General features: G+C 37.5%; 1 protein-coding gene across 2 annotated transcripts in view; it reads right to left on the bottom strand.

The window, feature by feature from the left end:
• The window catches only part of GABRA4 (gamma-aminobutyric acid type A receptor subunit alpha4), a 179,807-nt gene that overhangs the window by 128,379 nt on the left and 27,834 nt on the right, over window positions 1–23,594 (bottom strand). For both annotated transcript variants that reach the window (XM_082462484.1, XM_082462485.1), the window contains exon 8: window positions 20,557–20,816. In XM_082462484.1, coding sequence (XP_082318610.1) covers window positions 20,557–20,816 — 260 coding nt within the window. The remainder of the gene's footprint in view (window positions 1–20,556; window positions 20,817–23,594) is intronic.

The following is a 23,594-nucleotide window of genomic DNA, read 5'->3' as shown; positions in this document are numbered from 1 at the left end:
CTACCCAATCCTAAATTGTCACCTTTCCACAGGGTTCAACTCTCAGACATCTCTGTTTTTTCAGTCTTCAGGTAAATAAATAAACCTGTCCGGTGGCTTAGGTTACCATCTTTATATCAATATTATAAAATCAATGTCTGCTTCCCAAATTTTTCTCCAACCTGAAGACCCATATCTCCAGCAGGACATGTACTAGGGGCATAACAAACTTTTAATTCATTCATTCATTCATTCATTTGATTAGTCAACAAATATTTATTGAGTGCCTATTTGTATGTCAGGCACTGTTCTTGGCTCTGGTGATACAAAAGTAGGGGAAGGCTTCCCTCGTGGCGCAGTGGTTAAGAATCCTCCTGCCAATGCAGGGGACATGGGTTTGATCCCTGGTCCGGGATGATCCCACATGCTGCAGAGCGACTAAGCCTGTGAGCCACCCCTACTTAACCCCGTGAGCCTAGAGCCCGTGCTCCGCAACAAGAGAAGCCACCGCAATGAGAAGCCTGCGCACCGCAAGGAAGAGTAGCCCCTGCTCGCCACAACTAGAGAAAGCCCGCGTGCAGCAGCAGACCCGATGCAGCCAAAAATAAATAAATTAATTAATTAAAAAAAAAAGGTGGGGGGAAAGCCCCAAATTCTTAACCTTAAGGAACCCTCTTGACCAAAGTCAAATCTATGTACAAATTTATTCATATCCAATGAACCCAATACATTTATCCAAACAAACATGCTAGATCTTAGAGACTAGCACATGCTCCAGTTAGCTTTGCAAGCCACAGAACTTCAATGATTCTTGCCTCCTTCTGCCGTATTCTTTTCCATCCAGCTTCCTCAGTATTTTTCCAATCTTCCTATTTTTCTCCAAAGCCATGGAAAGGCATTCAACATTTCTCACTTAGCTACTCAGAGGCTATTAAAGTTCTCAGACCTCATATCCTTATGAACATTCCCTCTCTCTACTCTCTCTTCTATTATGTGTAAAATAATATTTACACAGTGTAACACCAATAATGCCACTTCCTTGTTTAAAGTCTTTCAGCTGGCACGCTATTGTTTTTCTAAACACACACACACCTACATGACGTAACATTCTACATGACTTGGATCCTGCTTTCCAGTCCAGCTACATCTCCCCTTTACTCCCAAACCCTCCTCTTAACCACCCTGGGTACCCTAGTGTAGCATGTGCTATGAGTGCCTGGTCTGTATTCATTTGGTTTACCCAGACATCACTCCATACAGGCTGATGTCTTACCACCTTTTTCTCCCCTAAGGGGAGCTCTGTCTACAGGAGCTTGACTGGAATGGGAGAGAGGGTTTGACCAGAAGTAGAAGAAAGTTAACATCTCCTGAATAAACCTAATCAACCAGAGATAAGAGTTGATAAATAAGTACCTCAACTTCTCTGCCACCCAACGGGACAATTCTGAGGCGGGTTCCACACGTATTCTGGGAGAGCCTCTGGCACGATGAGCACACAGTGGTAAATCTGCTCATTAGGAACACTTTATTGGATTGTCTTCCTTGCCATCTCACTTTCCTCACGGTGATCTTGGGATCAGTTCAAATATAAATTGCTTGCACACAAATCCTTGCAACGAAGTCTGCTTTGGGGAAAACCCAATTAAAATACCTGGGTTCTAGCCAGGATGTCTTCATTTAGTTCTACAAGAATGAGCTGTATTGTCTTGCCTCAGGGTCTTGTCACATCCTCTTCTCACTCCCTATCTTCTATCACCTTTGCCTCCCTTTTGTGTTTTCTGAGATAGTACTTAGCCATCGCTTCCTCTGAGCAGTTTAACCTGACAGCCCCTCCACCCTCATCAGAATCTCCCACCACAGAGACGCTAATCTGGACTGTGACATCTTCACACGGTATCCTATGCTTCTTCCTAGCCTAGCATCCAGCACGCTGCGTGAGTGCCCCTCCCAACTGTGAGTTTCTTTAGGGCTGCAACACTGCCTTACCAGTTTCCTCTCCCCACTGACCAGCACAGTACCAAAAACTAAGAAGCATTCAATCAAAATAAGTCCAATGACTAAATAATATTTAAGTAAGTGATGAGTAAACTGTATTGAAATAAATCAACAACAAAATCATTCACTCCTGTACACTCAAAACAGCAAAAATGAGTCTCACACAATGTGTCCCTAGAGATAGGTAGTTGGCAAAGCTATATAGCCAAAAGCAGCCCATTTAAATCCACTTGAAAACCAGATGACAGTCATTTATTCTATCCAGATTATACTTCTTGGGCCACTATAGTAGTTAACGGACTGTTTAATGAGTCAATCCTGGAATATTAACTGATAACCAGAATTAAATGTCTTTCCTCTCCCATTTCATGCATTTGCCTGTTGAAAAGTATGGCTGAATGATCGTTATGGAGCAAAAGAGAGTCACCTCCCGGATCTAGCCCCACCTTCTTCGTGCCCTCCGCTGCCACACAGGAAATGCATGAGGGCCATGGGCACCAGCCTGCCTCTCTGGGAACAAAGTGATGAGGTCGTAAGCCACTCTTTCTTCAAACTGCTTGAAACACGGAGCCAGTGGCTGAAATAGCTTGTTTAACAAGGACTGGATTTTTCCTCTCAATCACAGTTCTAAAGCTATCAGTTATTGAAAAGCTGATTTTCAAAGCACACACTAGAACAGCTTTTCTGTACAGCTGCAATGCTATTTAAATCTTCCATGAATATATCCACAAACCCAAGAAAATTCTAAGCTAAAATATTGCTCTTAGAGAGGACATAGTAAAATAAGACCCTAGGGAGGAAAAATCCAGGAAGCGAAATCTGGTCGTTAATTTTAATACTGAAATTATAAAATCAGCCATATGGCTTCGACTCCTCAGAGCTAGAACACCTGAAATCACTATTTAGAATAGTCAGTCTAGAAGGCTTCTTTTGTGAGGCTCTTTGGTGGACATTGTCTATTTCACAGTCATTCTTTTATAGGTCTCAGAAACGTGGATAAATGCCTCAGCTTCTGCTGTGATGAGGCTGGGAGTGGATGTAGAATAAGCAGGAAAGGCCATGCTTTGGAGACACTAAACAGATTAATGAAAGGCAAGATCATCCTTGGAAAGAACTGACTCTTGAATCCAGGCTTCTATTCCACAGTGAATCTCAAGTCCTTTTCTCCAGCACTACTGTGGAAGGATTCCCAGGAGCCCATTGGTAACACTGGCAACACCGAGGTCATGCTTTAATCTCACCTCACCAGCCGTTTCATTCTCCTGCTGTGATCAAGCGGTCCCACTGCAACCATGTGGGCTGCCTTTGTAGCATCCTATAATGTTGATACTTCTTTGAATTTCATCAAGGTGGAAACTTTTAGACTCTAGCCAGCTATATTGCAGTCTGAATTTCCTTCATTTAGGACATTCATTCTCATCAAATTACCTACCAAATGAAATTATATTGAGCATGAGTCGCTATCATAAATATTTTGGAGCCATTCACTTGGAAGCTGGCAATGAAAACAAGCTGACTGTACCTAGGAAAATTCACCAAAATCACTGACCAAAGAAAAGCCATGATGAGAACTGTTCTGTGCCCCATCAAATATTGTGGAGCCATGTGGTTCATTTCTGCTCTCCCTTGGCTCCGATATAATAGGCTCTCCAGGCCGGGGCTAAATGAATGTTTTCTAAATTATTGATTCACTTCAAATAAAGAACTACCACAATATCCCATGGATATGACAAGATGACGGTAAGACATAAGGCAAAGGGTCTATGTAGCCTCAATACCCAGCACAATGCCTGGCACAAATTCGACACTCATATTTGTTGAATGAGTAAACAAATGAACGTGCATAAGATGACGTCCTAATGTTTCTGAAAGACCTACTACACTCCAGGGCATTGAAAGTTCCACACAAATGTCTGGAGTCATCATTTGACCACAAAGCATGAATAAAAAGCTCAGCAGGGCCAAAGCAAATTTGGATCTCATCCATATTCTAAAGCACTGTGGAATTAATAAATGAAAATTTAATGCCATTTTGAGTTCTGGTTCTGTTGTGAAAGCCTGCTGGCCCCTCGGTTTTAAAATACTTTCTCAGAATACTAAACTCAGAACTCTTTTTCTCATGTTGTTCTTTCCTTTGTTTCCATAGGAAACAGTGACTTCCAGGCATCCAAGATGACACAACATAGACTGCCAAATTGCATGCCACCCTGCAGTTGCCAAGGAGATAATGTATGTCATTCCTACAAATAACATGTTGCTCATGCCTTCATTTCCTTTATCTAGCTTTTTAAGATATTCTTCGCCTGAACTGAATTCAGATAATGTTCACTGTGAACTGATGGAAACATTTCCTTTTTTAAAAATGTATTTACCCCACTCCCCCAAGGCACTTGATCACACCACACACACTGTCTGTGGAAGGTCTGAGCATATTTTATGGCGATTTTGGAACAAGTGATTCAGCAGTTTTCACCAAAAAAAAAAAAAAAAAGCCTCCTGAATTCTGTCTGCTTGCATTCTAAGTAAAGGTCCAATTAAATCCACACCTGGTACTAACATATTCCAGTTTAAAATGGCCTACCACAAAAGCAGCTGCACTCCATTGAATTTACATGGGAAGGAAGGGGAGGAAAGGAGTAAGCAAGCAAAAAAGGAAAAGATGGAAGGAAGGAAGGAAGGAAGGAAGGAGGGAGGGAGGGAAGGAGGAGATTGGGGAAACTCATGTTGATTGAGCATCTGCAGTATACCAGATTAAACATCTGTAAGATGAACAAAGAGAATTAGAGAAATTTGAGATCTTGGTTGACATCATCTCATTAGCAGGAGGAAGAGTCAGTATTTGACTTGAGTATGTCTGACTTAAAAGATGTGTTTTCCAGCCATCTAGTGCTGCATAACAAATCACCCCAAATGATCATGGCTTTAAACAATGGCAATCATTTTAACACCATCTTTCGTGGGTTTGGAGGTTGGCTGGACTCAGCCAGGCAGTTCTCATTCATTCAGCGTCTCTCATGTGGTTTCAGTCAAAGCAGCTGGTACTAGAGTCACCTCCCTCACATGCCTGGCCATTGATGCTGGGACTGTCAGCCGGAATACCCTACTTGTGGTCTCTGTATGTGGCCTGGGCTTCCTTACAGCAGGGTGACTGGATCCAAGAAAGCAGTCCTGAGTCGCCAGCCTCACAGTCATAAAGCACTACTTCTACTGTGGTCATAGGTCCACCCAGGTTCAAGGGTGAGGGAACAAAGAGTCCGCCATACATTGTAAGAAGTGCATGTGGAATGGATAGCCTGTGGCAGGGGTGGGGTGGGGGTGGGGTTCTCATTGCAGCCGTCTTGAAAAATGATTTCTGGCACAACACAATTTTTGCAATATTCATTAATTTCTTAAAAAGCCCGGGAGCCAGGCTTCACAGGCTCTTTCTCTCTGCTTGGTGGAGTAATTAGGGAGGGAACAGTTAAAATGATCAGTCTAAAAAGAGGACTGGAGCAACTTTTAATGTTAGCTTGCTGAATTACTGAAAAAAAAAAAAACAACAAAACTGAACACTGAAATTAAACTTTGGAATGAGTTTCTGATTAAATTTTTGTCCTTAACAGAGAGTCCCTTTTTACTCATGCATTGTCAGCTTTCGAAGCATTCTGGTATCATAAAAACTAGCTTTGCACTAAAACTAAATATATTCTGGTATATGCATATAGGTTGGCACTATGCAGTACACCAAAAAGTGCTTTTACCTAATTTAGCTTTTTGGTTCTTTTTGGTACCTGGATAACTGGGATTTTCCGACCTGAATTACAGGTATCTGCTCAGCATGGGGAGCGCATATGTGGAAACGGCAGCGCAGGTATATCTGCTCAGCATGGGGAGCGCATACGTGGAAATGGCAGCGCAGGTGTATCTGCTCAGCATGGGGAGCGCATACGTGGAAACGGCAGCGCAGGTATATCTGCTCAGCATGGGGAGCGCATACGTGGAAACGGCAGCGCAGGTATATCTGCTCAGCATGGGGAGCGCATATGTAGAAACGGCAGCGCAGGTATATCTGCTCAGCATGGGGAGCGCATACGTGGAAATGGCAGCGCAGGTGTATCTGCTCAGCATGGGGAGCGCATACGTGGAAACGGCAGCGCAGGTATATCTGCTCAGCATGGGGAGCGCATATGTAGAAACGGTAGCACCGAATGAATTGTTACAAGGGGTAACATAGTCCACTTGGACATATGTTCTTGTCATCTTAATCTATCATCTACCATCAATATATCAGGAGGCTTCTGGCTAATGTCTTTATCATCTCAGCACCCTTTAAAATTGCTCTAGTAGTGAACCTAGCTGGGGCCTAGGCCATGAACACATCTGGCTGATCCGAAACAGCCATAAGACCGCCACTCAACTTCCAAATTGTACTTGAACCATTAAAATAATCACACTTGTTTGTCCTTTGGAAACTTATCAAACTATTATCATAAATAAAGAGAACCTCAGCCAGAAAATAGGATATTAATGACATGAAGAAAGAACACCACGGAGTAAACACAATAATCAGATTGCAGAAAGCATTCAAACTGGGGAAGCACATTATGGCGAGCTAGTGAGAAAACAACAAATTCTGTCTCATTGCTTGCCTTGCTGAGAGTGTATGATTGTGCTAGCTCTACTGTGCTGGCAGATTGGCCTGGAATAAACATATACAATGTTCATATTTAATGTAGCTATTGCTGAGATGAACAGCTCTATAACGAGTCAGGTTTTACTACTCAGTGCAAAATCAGGTCTATCCGGTAGAATCCCAGAATCCCAAATAACAGCAGTGTTCTATCCAGAATGTGACAACTGGATTTGTACCTCTCTCTTCCCAGTACAAGTCCAGCGTGTATTCTCATTCAGGCCAACATATATGCTGAAACTTTAGGAGTTCCTCGATTAGTGCTTCACAGAAAAAAACCCTAAAAATTGAAGTGCTTAGGTAATACACAAAGCAGAGCCCAGCAAGTAACACAGAAGAAGAGATCTCTTATTCAGTATTTGTCTTCTAACTTTTATACTTCTGATTTCACCCTACATATTTCTGCCCCAAATTTTACATCTTTCTGTATCTTTTTTTTCCCAAAATGAGGAAGACCCTCCAATAATAAAATCTCTGAGAATAAAGCAACAGTATCTAACTGTTTTACATTATAGAACAATTGGCCCGTACTTTACACAAACAATGAAGATTTGAGATCCTTTTTACTCCTCTGTTTTCTTCAATTTTATGAGTCTTGGAAGTTAGACACTAAGATTTTACATAACTTAGATGCTCTAATTTCTAATACTGTGAGTGGCTAGTTCCACTTAATGGCTACAGAATGACTGGATAGTAACCAGGAAGTTAACTGTAGCAAATAATTATCTCAGATTGCCTCATGAGGTTCTGAAATCCCCTATGGATTGTAATTTTAACCTTTGACTCCATTTTAGCATGCATATTACTGTCATATACATTCACAATGTTATCTGGAAAACATTTAACTGAAATACTTTAGCAAATTTTCAGTGCTAGAGGAAGACTTTTGCTCCATCATTAGGGTAACCATACACTCCATTGGTCAAGCCAGGATATTTTGTCCAGAACAAATGTTTACTGGTAGGTCAACAGGCAGAAACTTGCGTAGTTACAGGCAAAGAGAGCGTCAACTTATCCATCATACATTAATTGAAAAAAATAACAAAAATTTCCAATTTGCTAGGAACTTGAAGATCACATAGAAAATAACTGCATGTTCCATTTAAAAAAATTATTTTAAAATCATCCCAAATTCTATCTCATTTTATACTTCGACACACGTCTTTAAAGTATATGCAGTAATGAGTTTGATAAAATAAATCTGGCTATGGTACAAACCCATTGCAAATGTGCAAAAATGAGTGATTTATGGAGTTTTGAAAGATGAATGCAATTCAACAAATAAACACTGTGGAAAAATAAGAGAAAAAGAGCTTAAATATTGAAAGCTACTAAAGGAGAGAGTCTTTTTTTTAATAAAAAAAAAAAACAGAATTCACCGTATACAATCTCCTATTTTTATGAATTGCTTAGGGATACTAATATAACTTTCTGTCAGCAGATCAAGTCTCCATTGACCCATAATCTATTTCTGTCCTGAAATGTATTCTTGTTCTGTGGATAATAGGTAACCTCCTTGGTGCCATTTTTAGATCAGCCCGTTGGCAAACATTAAGCAGAAAGCATGTTAACATTTTTCAGGATCAGCTAAGGCTTTAGCAAAGTGGGTTTCTTGCTTGCAGAAGCAGCAAGAATGAGCTCAGCACACAGGAAAGTGCCTGTTGAAGCTCCTCTGGCTTCAAGTCAAAATTAAATAAACAAACCAACAAAACAATCCTACTGAGAGCATTAAGATGCCCACAGAGGATGTGCCCCCATCAGGCACCAGGAGTACAACTCCAGAGTTTTGACATTCTCAGCTCCAAAATCAATCTTTGTCTTGAAAACAAATAAACTAATAAATTTAAAATGCTAATCACTATAATCACTAGCACAATTTCTTACTAATTACCTGTTTTGCTGTCAAAAAGAGGCAGCTGATAAAGGAAATTAAAAGTCAGATCTTGGCCTCATCTTCACTTCAAAAGACCAGTTTTGACTTTCTAAAAATTGTTTTTAACCAGCAAAAATGGTGTTTTTACATGGTTCAACCAAATAAAACCTGGCTTTTCTCAAAACAAATCACAGGCTCATTGCTTCATGGAATCCCAAAGCTCTGTGTGGGCCTCAAAAATAAAAACACAATGCTGGAATGGGTTTATGGGAGTTTTCTCTGTTATTGTTGTCATTTAGGACTTCTCTTTCCGGTCATTATTATTAGTAGTAATATTTTACAGAGACCACATTGCATTCATTCCTTTATTCATTGACTCAGTCAACAAATATTGGAGGGGCATCTATTGGGTGTCAGGCTCTGTGTTAAGCATTGGTCTTATAGTTTGTATTCTTCAAATTGCTCTCTTTTAAAATAAAAATCTGTTCAACAGACTAATAATCCCAGATATACACAAGTGTTCATAGTTGGATAAGCTGGAGACAATAATACACTCATTTTGTAAATGAAGAGTTGACTTTCTGCTCTTTGGATACAGAGTTCTCACCACCTTTTGCCAAGAAATGTTGGAAATGTTAATCCTCAAGTGCCAACAACCTGGCCAAAGAAAAAGTGCAGATGTGCTAAATGGTGGGCGTCCTTCTCATTCCCTAACTCCCTCCCTTTATCTAAAATTTTCATGGTACAATTTTTTACTTTCAAGTGACCCCTCGATATCTACATTAAACTGATTGGACTTGGTAAAAACTTTTTAGGGAAGCAAAAATAGAAAGCATTCACAGGGAAACTAACCCCCAACCTCATCTTCACACCCCCATTGTCCTCTTTGAATCCCCTAAAGACAGACTTTTCTCTGACTATCTAACCTATAACTGTTTTCAATTAGCCAAACAAAAAGTAAATAAAAGTAAGTAAAGAAGTCTGCTTTAGCCAAACTACTCCCAAAAGAGAGAGAGTTTGAGAGAGAAGCTAAATTCACAGGACTACATCATTAGGGAGTCATGACACTGGAGAGACTAAAGAAATGCCCATGCTAGTTGTCTATATGAAGACAGTAGATTTTAAAAATTAAAGTCAAAGTTCAAGAAAGAGCTAATGAAGGAGAAAGAATAGAATCCTACAGAATATCTAAGCAAAAGGAATGTGAAAATTCAGGCTCACAAATAAAAGCAGCAAAAGAGACATTGTGAAAGAAAATGATGTATTATTCAAAGTTAGGCAGGGTAAGAATCTCTTGGAAGGTGAGATACTAGAAAATATTAAGAAAAACACACCATGCCATACAATCTGAGTAGAAAATGCCCTCTCCTTAAATTGACCAAAATACATAATAATTTCCTTCTGCCAAAGACATTTTTATGCATAATATCCTCTGATTTATTTAAATGAAATGAAATAAGTAATACCCGAACTGATGCATCTTGAAACTTCTAAATTATCTGAGGCTGAGAGAAAAGCTGGAGATTTAGCGATGTATATTATGTTGTGGGAAAATTAGCCCCTCAAAATAGCAAAAGGGAAATTGGCAGCTTAGCCAAATAAACCAGAAGGAATGAATAATCTCACTCAGTAGCTTAGGGAAGAGAACTTGCTGGAAAATATAGCTAAACATTGAGGGAATTTGTTTCAAGTGTCTGTATATTTTTGAAGCTGACTGAATTTTTTTCCCCTCTAAAAAGAAGTGCTGGCCCACTCACATTGCTAACACAGAAAAAGATCACCAAATTAATAATAATTCGAAACACCATTAAGAAAAAATTTTAATAACAAAAATTTCACCTGGGGAAACGTACAGTTCCTTCATATATTGCTATCCCTGACAAGTGAGCATCTATCTCAGTTATAGGAGGAATGAAACCAATCAGTAGGTGTTTCTTGAGCAACTGCTAGATTCGTAGCAAATTTGTGCCAGGTGTGCTGGAGAAGGAACAGAGTAAATGGAGAAGTAATAAAAATGCCAACAATGCGGTAGAAGTTTATTAATTGTATAGCAATTCTAGAGTGATCCTCAAGCTAGCCCATAAAAATCATAAACCAAACTAATGATATTTATAGTAATGAGTTGGCTTATTTCCTTGCTACTCTGCTTTGTCTGCTGACCATCAGTAAAATACACCTCACTGCCAGGCTGAGTTCTCCTACCAGCCCTTCCCAAAGTTCAGCACAGTTTTTACATCTCTCGGTCCCTACAGAATACCTATTCCTCTTGATTATTTACATCAATATACTGTCACCTGACATAGTATAAATTCATTTAGGGCAAAAGCTATCTTTTGAAATTCTTTAAAATTTTTCTCACCACCTTTACAACAGAATTCTTTTGAACATATGTTGTAAATAAATATTGTTGATTGAATATATTAATGCATGTCAGATTGGTTATTTCAAGACAAAAATAAAAGAAATTCTTTTTAACATTTTTAGATGTTTAAAATTTCCAAACATTGGGAAAACTATGGATTGGTCTACAGTCAAAATGACCTCAATCAATTGGTGATTTTTAGCCTTGAGAAAATCCACATATATTTTATGCAAAACTAGAAGTTTGGAGAGTGTGGCTAATTTTCTGAGATTTTGGCTTCTATGTAAGCTGAACCACCAGCTAAGGGATAGGGCTTGTTTATAAATGGGGTAGAGTTTTAGAGTACGGCTTACACTTTCAGCAATGTGAACATTAAGACAACCTTCAGAAAAATGAGGAATGGGCTGGGGAGTGAGTGTGTGAGGGTAGGCACAGCAGAGGGTCAGCAGTGTGGGATGAGGTTACAATGGAGGGGCGGCAATTTCTAGGGGCTGTAAACCTAGACTTTGGAGCCAGACCATCTGGGTTTAAATCTTGGTTCAGTTACTTAGGAGGTGTGTGATTGGACAAATCACTTAGGCCGCTCTGTGCCTCAATTAGTCATCTATAAAACAGGATGAAAATGGGACAGGATTGCTATGCCAATTATATAAGTGAATATATGTAAAATATTTAAAATACTCTCTGGTGCATACTAAACACAGGATCAGTTGACGCTCTTATTGCTGTTGGAACAGTATGGATTTTTGCTGTGTAGGTGAGCATAAAATAATCTGAATATTTAATTTGACCTGTCTCGGTGAACCCAAAAAGAACCATCCTCGCTAGAATCCATTCTTATGAAAGTAAGCATATGTTAAAGAGTATAAAGCAAGCTGGCATTAGTTATAGATAGTGGATGAGTTTGTAGTAACAGGTTTTTAAATTAGAAGGGAATTTGGATATAATCTTGCTTAACTTTGTCATCTAACAGAGAAATTCAAACTCAAATACTGGGTTGTGTGATCAAAGCTACACTGGAAAACTGAGAGTAGAGACAAAATCCCTCGATGCCTGCCTGTTTTCTCCAGGTGAGAGACAGCACGGTGCATCTGAAAGTGTCCAAAACACTTCACCAAGTCTCAGTGTCCTCAACCATAAAACTATGTGGATAAAAACACAACTCATCTCAGGGTGTATTGTGGAGATTAGAGATAACACATGTAAAGCAACTAGCACCATATATATATATGGCACACAGAAGACAATAAATAAATAACAATGATGATGATGATGGTGACAAGCTACCTCCCCCAATCTATGTACTATGTAAATACGCTTCACAGCTTCTTCCTTTGTCATGATATTTGTAAACACAGAATACATGAAAATAAATGGACAAGTTTACTATTAATCTGTATCTATATCACACACACACTCCTAAACTGTGTTATACTAGGTTTACAAGATGCCTTACTACTTCCTTGAACACTAGCAATATATCAAGCCTTCCTGATGCAGCATTGAAATTATGGCATTTCCCCTTCTGGAGGAGAAAATAGCCATTCAATTATGATGCTAATGTTGGCATTTTTCTTCCCGTGTGATGTTACTACCAACAATTACCAAGATATGCACAATATTGCTTGAATGAGCTACTAAATTTGATCGGTTCTCCTCCCTTTGTCATTTTAAATGACATCCCTTACCTTGTCAATTTTTGCATTTCAAAGGCTAATTTGAAGTCTCAAATTAACTCTCTGATGTAACTTATCATGACCCTCTCTACCTCTCCTTCATAGCATTTTTCACATTTATCATTATTTAACTATTTGAAGTTAATTGTTGAATGTCAACCTCCCCACTACCCTCAGAGTATTCCCAGCCTACTGACACTTGATAAGTATTCCACAAAAGTAGCCATAAATAAAATAGGTTCCCAGTATGTAATTGGATATATAGATCTGTATTTCAGCACATAGGTCTAAGGTAGCAGTGAATATTTGAGAGTAAGATTATACTACTATAAGCATGCTTGAAGTATTCTAAAACCAAGATTCAGACCATACTTCTATGTACTACATATAGTCACTTACAAGATTAATAACCTGTCTCCTTCACTAGACTAAGTGCCCAGGTTTTGTCTTCTTTGAATCCTCAGTGCCTTGCATGGTGACTAGTACATAGTAGTTGCTCAGTAAACACTTGTTAAATTACTACCTGAGATTTGTTCTCTTGCCTTAGCAAAATGACGATTTCTCACAAATCAGCATGTGACACATAACAAAACTGCCATATGAAAAATATGGTTGGAAGTGAAACATAATTCTGATATTCTTGACACTTAAATCGCCCAGTTTAATAATTGTGCAATTAAACAATTACTCATTGCCTAAAGAGCATTACTAACTACAGAACATTCTGTACTGAAAAAGGTATGGCTTCCGGGAGGTACAATTTATGTGATTCAAAGAATGTCATTAAACTTCTGTCACCAACACACCGAAATGTCAAGTGAACTGACAATACTTCATCATGTCCTTGTTCAAACTGCCAAGGAAAGAGATTTTAAACTAAGTTAAGAAAGAGAGAAATAAGGATAAATGGAAAAATGAAAGTTTTTTGCATGTTAGCTTAAACTATTTAAAGCACAGCATTTCTAAGAGGAGTTTTGAGAATGATTGAAATGAAAATCTGAAACTGGCCTAGTTTGTAGAGCCTGTTAAAAGGGAATGAAGCTTGTGTATTACCATTTACTGGGATATCACTGTATTTAACACTGGTGTCAAAGGCACTGATACCTGTGTAAGTGAGGTGACTAAAATGACCCAAGGACAACAAACTATGCTTTTCTCATAATGCATAGCTGCACTTGTAGATTTACAGAGGCTTTTTGTTTTGCTTTCTTTTGCTCTTCAAAGTGTCGTCCTCAGTTCCCTGTTGTTGTCCACTAGCAAAGTCCAACTGCTGACAAGTGTGTCTCAGAATGAGTAGCTGCTGTTCTCGATCCTCACACTGACCCAGTTCCAGCTCACTACTTAATGCCCACCTAATGTTCACATTTACAGAAGAATTTTACATAAATACAAATGTTTTTGGAAATTGTTGATAAATATATTGGTTTTTAGAGGCCCCACATTTCCTATTGTTCGATTCCTATAGTTGGCTCATTATAATAAACAACTGTGACTATTAAACACTGTGCTATGGGCTGTATGGGACGACAGAATGAAGCCATAACCAATTTTACTAAGAAGCTCACCATCTAGGTAGGTAAATAGAGCAATCACATATGAAACAATGTATGCAAAATACTTCGGGATATTATAAGTGATAAATTATGTGAGGCAGACTTTAAATGTTGAAGATGCTTAAGGAAATAAAGGATAATAATAATCACAGCTACAGTAATCATCAGGGAAATGCAAATCAAAACCACAATGAGACATCACCTCACACTTGTCAGATGGCTATCATCAAAAAGACCACAAATAACAAATGCTGAAGAGGGTGTGGAGAAAAGGGAACCCTGTACACTGTTGGTGGGAATATAAATTGGTGCAGCCATTATGGAAAACAGTATGGAGGTTCCTCAAAAAACTAAAAACAGAGTTACCATATGATCCAGCAATCTGCTCCTGAGTGTATTTCCAAAGAAAACAAAAACATTAATTTGAAAAGATACATGCACCCCAACGTTCATAGCAGCTCTATTTACAGTTGCCATGATATGGAAGCAACTTATGTGTCCATCAATAGATGAATGGATTAAAAAGATGTGGTATACATATACAATGAAATACTACTTACCCATAAAAAGAATGTTGCCATTTGCAGCAACATGGATGGATCTGGAGGGTATTATGCTTAGTGAAATAAGTCATACAGAGAAAGACAAAACTTTATGTTATCACTTATATGTGGAATCTAAAATATAAAATAAATGAATGAGGGACTTCCCTGGTGGTCCAGTGGTAAAGAATCCGCCTTCCAATGCAGGGGACGCGGATTCGATCACTGGTCAGGGAAATAAGATCCCACATGCTACGGGGCAACTAAGCCCGTATGCGCCAAAACTATTGAGCTCACACACCTCAACAAGAGAGCCAGCATGCCGCAAACTACAGAACCCACGCGCCCTGGAGCCTGTGTGCCACAACTAGAGAGAAACCCGAGCAGACCGTGTGCCTTAATGAAAAGATCCTGCATGCCTCAACAAAGATCCCATGTGCCACAACTAAGACCCAATGCAGCCAAAAAAAATAAGGAAAATAAATAAATAAAATAAATATTTTTTAAAAAACAAATGAATGAATAGAACAAAATAGAAACAGACTCACAGGTATAGAGAACAAACTAGTGGTTACCAGTAGGGAGAGGGAAGCAGGGAGGGGCAAGATGAGGGTAGGGGATTAAGAGATACAAACTACTATGTATAAAATAAGTAAGCTACAAGGATATATTGTACAAAACAGGGAATATAGCCATTATATTATAATAACTTTAAATGGAGCATAATCTATAAAAATATTCAATCACTGTTTGTACAAATGAAACTAATATAATATAGTAAATCAACTGTACTTTAAAAAAATAATAATTACAGCTATTATTTACTTGGTACTAAGCACTGTACCATGTACTTTACATGCAGGATGTAATTTAATCTTCATTATCAGTCTCTCTGGCAGATTCTATTATTATTTTGTAGATGTGGATACTTGACACCATATCCTTGGCATCCTTAAGTTCTATCAAAATGATCCTCATCTGGGAAATAGGGCTAGAGTTTGACTTTGAAGAATGGATAGTAAAGAAGGAGATTTTCAGGAGTACAGTTGAATTATTGAATCCAAGGTGTATCTTGAATTATTTATATTTCTTTTTTGTATCATCTTTTTCTTAAAGACTCTAAGCAGAGCAAATAGGTCTTTAATTTTCCAAATACCCTTGTAAGAATTTATGAACGCTTTAATATTGAGAAGTCCATGAAGAATAGTTACAGTAAAATGGAAATAGACAAAGAAATTAGGTAGATGGGAAAGGAAAGGTGCACAGTGGAGAAATACGCACTTGTAGTTCGAAAAAAGTAAGTCATCGTTTTCATGGAATAGAAGAAAATATCCCACTCTGGAAATTTCCACGTGTCTAAACGCGAACTAATTAGCTTCTTCATTAAACGTGCTTCACTGCTCTATTCTATTTGGTCTACCATTTCTAGTTGTGTTATCTTGATTACATCACTTAACAACTTCAAGACTTAGAGCGGTGGATAGGGAGGGTGGGAGGGAGATGCAAGAGGGAGGAGATATGGAGATATATGTGTATGTATAGCTGATTCACTTTGTTATAAAGCAGAAACTAACACACCATTGTAAAGCAATTATACTCCACTAAAGATATTAAAAAAAAGATTCAGTTTCTTCATCTATAAAATAGTTACTGTGAGCTTGAAATTAAGTAGCACATGTAAAGCATATCACATAGTACCTGACACAATTTAAAAGTCCAAGTAATTGTAGTCATTATATCATTGGATTTTTTCACAACATACAACATGCATACATTAATGTATACTTTTTGACTGAACAAGGGCTACAGAATATATTTTCAAGTAAGTTTTAAGTATGATTTTATTAAGAAATCTCCACGTTTTATTTTATAGTTATTTATTTTCCAAATCATCCTATTCATCCAAATCACCTGAGTCAGTGAGCGAGTAGGTACTCTAAGAAGTAGTAAGGGTATGGAAGGATAGAACCACGAGACTAGAGCTCAACTTAAATATTGGAAGGACAGAGTCAAAGGCAGAATTACGGTGATGTTGAGCAGAAGCAAAACAGCTGCTTTGCCTCCTGAGATGCCTAAAGACATACTCAAGCTGCCCATAGCTGCTCTTAGAGTCTTCCAGTTGGCCTTTTCTCCTTGCTTCATGAATATTCCATAAACCAAAAGCTTTCCAATTCCCAAGAAATAAAAATGGTCACCATAAACCTCTGTCAGGCCATTAACAGTCCATAGGTCACATATGGTGACAATGAATCAAACCACTAGTGAGCTAACCCAAAGGACTATTGAATTATCAAGTATTGTGCAGACTGAAGGCAATTTCAAATGAGGAGTTTAAACACAGTTTAAACAAAGCAGCATCATTCAAATTAGCAAATAGCCATACAAGTTGGAACACATATTAGAATAAGCAAATTTCAGCTGTCTGATTAGAATCTCTACTGAAACTCCAAACTTCATAAGATTATTAGAATATTTCCTTCCAGTAACATGTTTTTAAATTTTGCTCTTAACACACTTTTTTCCCATCTTGATTTCCTTCTCCCTATTTATCTATATATATTTTTTTCTCTCTTTCTCTCTCCCTTCCTCAATTTTAATGTGTTCTCAACCTTCAAAGTTGAACTATTCAATGACAACTGACACTCCAAAGTCAGCTATGCTCTGGCAGCAATATGTACTCTGGAGGATGCGTGGGCCAACCCATTAATCACTGTCCTTAGAACATAGATATTCTTCAGGAAACTGCTGTGGCAATCTAAGTTATGATACATATATGGTTACACACTGTAGAGGACATGAAACATATGATGAATATTTTGATGAGATTTATTATAAACTCCTTCTCAACCCTTAAATACTATGACTCTATGCCCTTCACAAACAAATTTCATCTTCTTAATCTTGATTATGCCATTTGCACCCAGCATGTGGCCCATGCTGCCAAGAGTGGGCTTAGCCAACTGGATGCACTCAACCTACCACTCACCAGTGATGCTGTAGTAGTCAAGAGATATGTTTCAAGGAACTATTGGTTCTCGTCCCACCTTTGGAAATTCTGAAGAATGGTTTTTTGCTGATTAAGAGGTACTTTCAAGTATTTATACTATTATAACACTAGTGCAAGGAGCCTCTTCACCTTGCAAAAATGAAAAGGGAACTACATCAACTCATTATAAACAGAAAAAAAAATTATATATAAAATATTTCCAAATGCAGAATCTTTAGACTTGAGCAATCCTGGGGTTGGGGGGAGTTAACAGCTACATGGAAGAGTCAGTATATGTTATAATTTCAACAATATTAGAAAATCATAAGTTACAATATATCATTTTAAAACTTAAAGATAACCACTGGTTATATAATAATATGATATATAGCTTCCAAAGTACATGAGAAAAGAGAAAATAGGAAAATTTAGCAATAAAAATATACTACAAAAGTTAATATTAAGAAAGAATAAAAAAATAATAATAAAAATCAGATCAAATAGAATTCAAGGGGCATTATATGGAACCTCCCCAAAAAGGTTATTTTATGATTAAATTAATAGATTGATATGAAAATAGAGCTGTTATAAATCTTTACATGTTGAATATCGAAGCATCAAAACGCACAAAACAAAAATAGTTAAAATGCAAAATGCACTAACAGAATCTCATAATATTTGTGGGAGAATTTTTCATAACTTTCTTGGTATTTGAAAGATCAAGCGTGACTTATTAAGAGGGTGAAATAATAATGTTTTAGGTAAAATTAATTGAATAACTAACAGTCAACTCCTTTAAATTGCCATCAAACATTTATAAGCTTTTAGCATAACTCAGGGCACAATGAAAATATCAACAACATTCAAATTTGTACAAGTAACATTTCTGAACATAAAGTGATACAACGAAAAATACAATGGAGACAAATAAACAAAATCCCACTTGGAAACTTTAATGTTATCTTCCAAATAATTCTGAGCTTGTAGAGAAAAATAGCAGTATAACTACAGAATACTTAGCAAATAATTATAATAATATAACATATCAAAAGTTATGAACTGGCTAATGCTATATGCAAAGCAAATCTCATTGCAATAAAGGAAACTTTATTATTAAATAAGAAACAGTGAAAATAAATTAATAAGAACTAAACTCAAGAAGCTAAAAAAGAGTAACAACATTAACCTGCAGAAAGATGAAATTAAAATAAATCTTAAGTCAGTAATTAGAAAAAAAAGTAAAGTAAACAAGTAAATACAAGATAATTTTTTTAAAGGGAGAGTAAATAGAATTCTTCTACCAAGGCCTCAACACAACAAAGCAAAGCAAATGAAATAACAGTAAAAGGCAGAAAGGGCATAAAATTACCTATGGGGAATTGGAAAGGGAATAAAACTGTAGATAATCAGGGGGGTTTTTTTGACTGAAAATAGTATACAAAATTCATTCTAATAATTTTGAAAATCTTGTTGAAACTTATTCCTTTAGAGGAAAATGTAAGCTATCCAAACTTACTTAATGGAAGGACAATAATATTCCTATCTGCTCACATGCCATTCTTAGAGAACCAGTGTCCAGAGCCCTGTGGGAGGAGAGCTATAAACTGTAGGAGCCTTAACAGTTAATCCTTGCCAGGTTAAATCCCTAACCTAATTGTTCTACTGTCATCTTCTATGGCAGGATTTCCCTGCCTGCCTGGTCTCTGAACTGAATCCCACCCCTGTCACAAGGCCCCAGCACTTCCTTCCCACTTTGGTGCTTCAGCACTGTCAGAGCACTATCACCATCTAACACACCTAAGTGTTTTACTATATATGTTTTTAAATTGTCTGTCCCTCTACACACTGAAAGATAAGCTATATAGAGTAAGATATTTGTCAGGGGGCTTTGGATACCCTTGCTTTTCAGACCAGAAACAGTGTCTGGCTCATAGTTGGTACTAAACGTCTGTTTGTTAAATGAGTGGAAAAAAAGGATGAATGCGTGTATGAATAATTAAGGGAATGAGTTATCACCTATAGAGAATAAAGTTGATGATTTATATATATTTTGATTTGGGCACATGTAGACAAAAGGAGTTTTAGACTACCATTTGTGGTAACCACAATAAGGTTGTGCGTGTGACCACAGACATTTTGTTGATTCAAGGAGGAATTCAAGTAGAGTGAGAAAAAGAGACAGAGAGAGAGCAGAGTATCAGAGGAAGAGGAGGAGGGAGAGGATGTAGAGAAGGAAGAGGAGGAGAGGGAAGAAGGGATGGCTGTTAGCTTTCTCATTTTCATGAGGATCTTGCTAGTTTTGTACAACTGGCCTCCATAAGGAAGAAGTCACTTTTTAATTTTTTTAATCACAGAATCACTTATGTGCCCAATGTAAATTACAGTAGCTCTCATTAGGCTTTCATATCCTTTTAGATATGTCTCTTTAGGACAAGAATTCTCAGTCTTGGATGTGCATAACCTACAACTATGTGTCTTCTTATTTATTGGTTTTGTTTTCTTCTTCCATACAAGGGCACAGCCCCATGGGATCATTCTCATGTGCAGCTATGTTAAGAACTGCTGCTTTACTTTGTTCAATGAACTCTACTGAGATGCCTTTCCAACCCACTTAAGGGTATCTACAGGTTGCTTTTAAGCGCATACATAAGATTTTGCCCCTCTCTATAAAAATTTTTTAATCCTGAAAAGAACTTTCAGACAACTAGCCGTGTACCTCAAGCTCATCCAGAGCTGTTTAACTTTTAAGCCACTAATCACAGTTTTAAAGTTTAAATGCATGATTATCCTTTAATATTTTTCTGGATTTTTAAATGACTTACAAATTGTCATTGGGATCTTCAACTTCTTAGCTTTTCCCCGGCAATGCAAATTTGACCAAGACGCTGAAATCTTAAACTAAAGGATATTAAGTCAAATACCTGCAGAGGTGCTTCAGGATGCTTTTCTCTCAGCACTGGAGCAGCTGGAATTTCCTGGGGGGCTTTTGATGTCTTCCTTTTGGCTTTCTCCATTTGAACATTGGTAAAGTAGTTGACAGCAGCAAACTCAATAAGGGCCGAAAACACAAAAGCAAAGCAGACAGCTATGAACCAATCCATGGCAGTCGCATAGGACACTTTGGGCAAAGAATGCCGTGCACTGATGCTCAGTGTGGTCATGGTGAGGACTGTGGTTATTCCTTCAAAGCAAAACAGCAAAGAGACAAAATACTTTATGGTTACTTCAGTGCAAAAAAACAAACAAAAAGACCTGGAAATTTGGTGGGGTGAGGGTAACAAAGTTTACAATAACCCAAACCAAACCATCTTTGAAGTAAGATTCCAGTCATAGTGGTTCAGTGAAATTAGCACAGGCTTTGGAGTGAGAGACAGATATGGTTCAAATCCTGGCTCTTCTAATCATTGGCTCAGTGTGAGTTGGATTAAGTGAGGAAAACTCACTGGTTTCATTTGATACCCACTTATTGGGTTTACAATGAAGATTAAAAGTATGTAAGGCACCTAACATATATTGGGTTGATGTTAGTACCTGGGCTAATGTACCTGAGAAACTCAACACACACCTAACAGGAAGTGTGACTCATTGAAGCACTGACACTCAACCAGGAGTGGGAAGATGGTAGCAATGAAAATTGAAGCATCAGAATTCCTGGGGTAGGCATGGCCCACTGCTGTTGAGAATCTCTATCAGAAAAAGCACAAGTTATATGTATTTATAGTCTTTACCTGACTATTACTTATTGAATTAAAATAATAAATTTACTAGTTGTAAAATAGCTTAATTTATATAAAACAACATAGGTATACTCCTGAGAAATAGACTTCTAGAATAATTTGGCTTTAAAAATATTGGACATCTACTGGCCATCAGTTTCTGGTTGGCAGGAAAATATTGGCAACAAGAATAGAGGCACTTCTCACGCATCAATAGGCTTCTGAAGCATATCATCTCCAGAAAAGCCTTCTCCTCAGCCTGGGAAAAAAGTCAGTCCCCATTCTCAATGGAAAAATTCCACTTGCCACTGCAACTATAGAGAAATGCATTACGTAAGGATGCTAATATTTGCACAATTGTCCCTTTCTGAATCTTTGTCTCTCTGTGTACCTAATCCATGTTATGTAGTTAAGCTTGGAAATTTACATGGAGATTTACCATATCCATTTAAACTCATTCTATGTAATGCCTAGGAAATCTCTTGAATTGACACACCCAGGTGTTTGGGGATGGTGTTGATGACAACGATAACAATGATGAAGGCATAAACTATATCCAGTCCATGCCAATCCGCAGCTGAAAGCCAAATAACACATGTTAAACTGAAAAAATAGTGAGTCCCATGCAATAATAAAAGAATAATAATATTTTGATGTAGGGAGAAATAATATTGTCTTCTCAACTCAGCACTTAATTATGTTCTGCCTTGTATTGTTCCCTAATTGTTCCATTTGTGTGAGCTTTGTTTCCACTACTTGATTGAGCATAGACTTCTTAAGGGCAGAATGTCTAACACTGCTTCGGGATTTACCATATTTCACGTAGTGTCGAGCACATGATAAATGCACTGTAAATAAAAATACGTTTTTCAGCTCTTCACCAATCCATTTTCTTTCTAGTTCCTTCTGAATTGTCAATGTTTAGAACATGAAAAATTAGAGCAACTGTGTAGCTTCTGAGCTATGGATCTTTCAAAAACATTCCATAAACTATACAGAGGAAGAAAGTTGAGAACTTGGTTGTACTCCCTTTTAAAAATTTTTCATGCTATTTTTAGCATTTTATTAGTCAAAAACAGATTTTAAAATGTGTTTATTCAGTCAAATATATAAATACCTAAATGCCTATGAAAATGCAGTCTTGTGAATTTAGTAGACTTTGTTTTGAACAGAGACCTCAGGACTTTTAGGTCTCTATTTTAAATCTCAGAAAAATGGCACCATTCCCATGCTCATTGTGAGATATGTGAATAAACCCTAAATTAATTCTGAAAAATTTTAGCTACAAAATTTGAAGATATATCAAAGTTTTTCTTCTAATTCATAACAACTTAAGTTTAATGGCCTATTAAGAATTCAAAAATGTTCTACAACTTTATTAAGCATGTTTCCTCTAATAGCATAGAAATTGTGCTGAAAGCACTTGAAAATAAAAAACGAACAGTGCAGTGTAAATAAGAATACTGCTCAGAACTCAGAAAATTTCACAGAGACCATACTGTGATAATCAGAAAGGAAACTGAAACTCAAATATAAGCAACTTAAGATTCTCCATGTTGCTTTGCACATTTTTTTTGGTAATAGAACGATTTCTCCTGAGGACCAGAAGTAGTGGTCTTCCTCTTCTCCTGCAGTATGAGAAGAAATTCCATTATTAATGCCAAGTAAGCAGAATATTAATTCAATTATTGAGCCATGAATCCAAAAATTACTTTCTGAACGTTAAGGAGGGTGGATCACCAGGTTGATGAAGATGTTAAATAATGTATGGACATCAAGGCAAAAACATTGGATATGTGGCCGCTTTCCATCTCTCTTTCATTGTCTAGGGTAAACTTGATTCTAAAGTTTGTAGAAAGACCCTTCAGATATTATGGCTCCTGTTTTATGACTGCTGGCAAAATTAGGAAAGTAACTGGCATAAACAATTGGCTGAGTGTTTGAAGTTGCCATCCCTTTAGACATTAAAAAGTTTCTCTGCCTGGAGTTCAAATTTAAGAAAGCGCTAGCACAACAGGAATGGGCTTATTACACCTGTTTTTAGGTGGAACATTTGCTTAAATAAACACCAACACAATAGCAAACAGATGCCAGCTTTTCAGATAAGAAGCCATGCTTCCTCTGCATCGAGGAAGATAGTACATCCGTTACCATATCTACCCTGAAAGCACTTTAATAACCATGGAATTTTTTTGACACGTTCAAGTATTGACGCCAGTTCCTGTTTTTAGAGTGCTGAATAT

The sequence above is a fragment of the Balaenoptera physalus genome (assembly GCF_965194825.1).
Source record: "Balaenoptera physalus genome assembly, chromosome: 5".
In the NCBI taxonomy this organism is placed as follows: Eukaryota; Metazoa; Chordata; class Mammalia; order Artiodactyla; family Balaenopteridae; genus Balaenoptera; species Balaenoptera physalus.
This window is presented reverse-complemented; position numbering and strand designations above follow the sequence as displayed.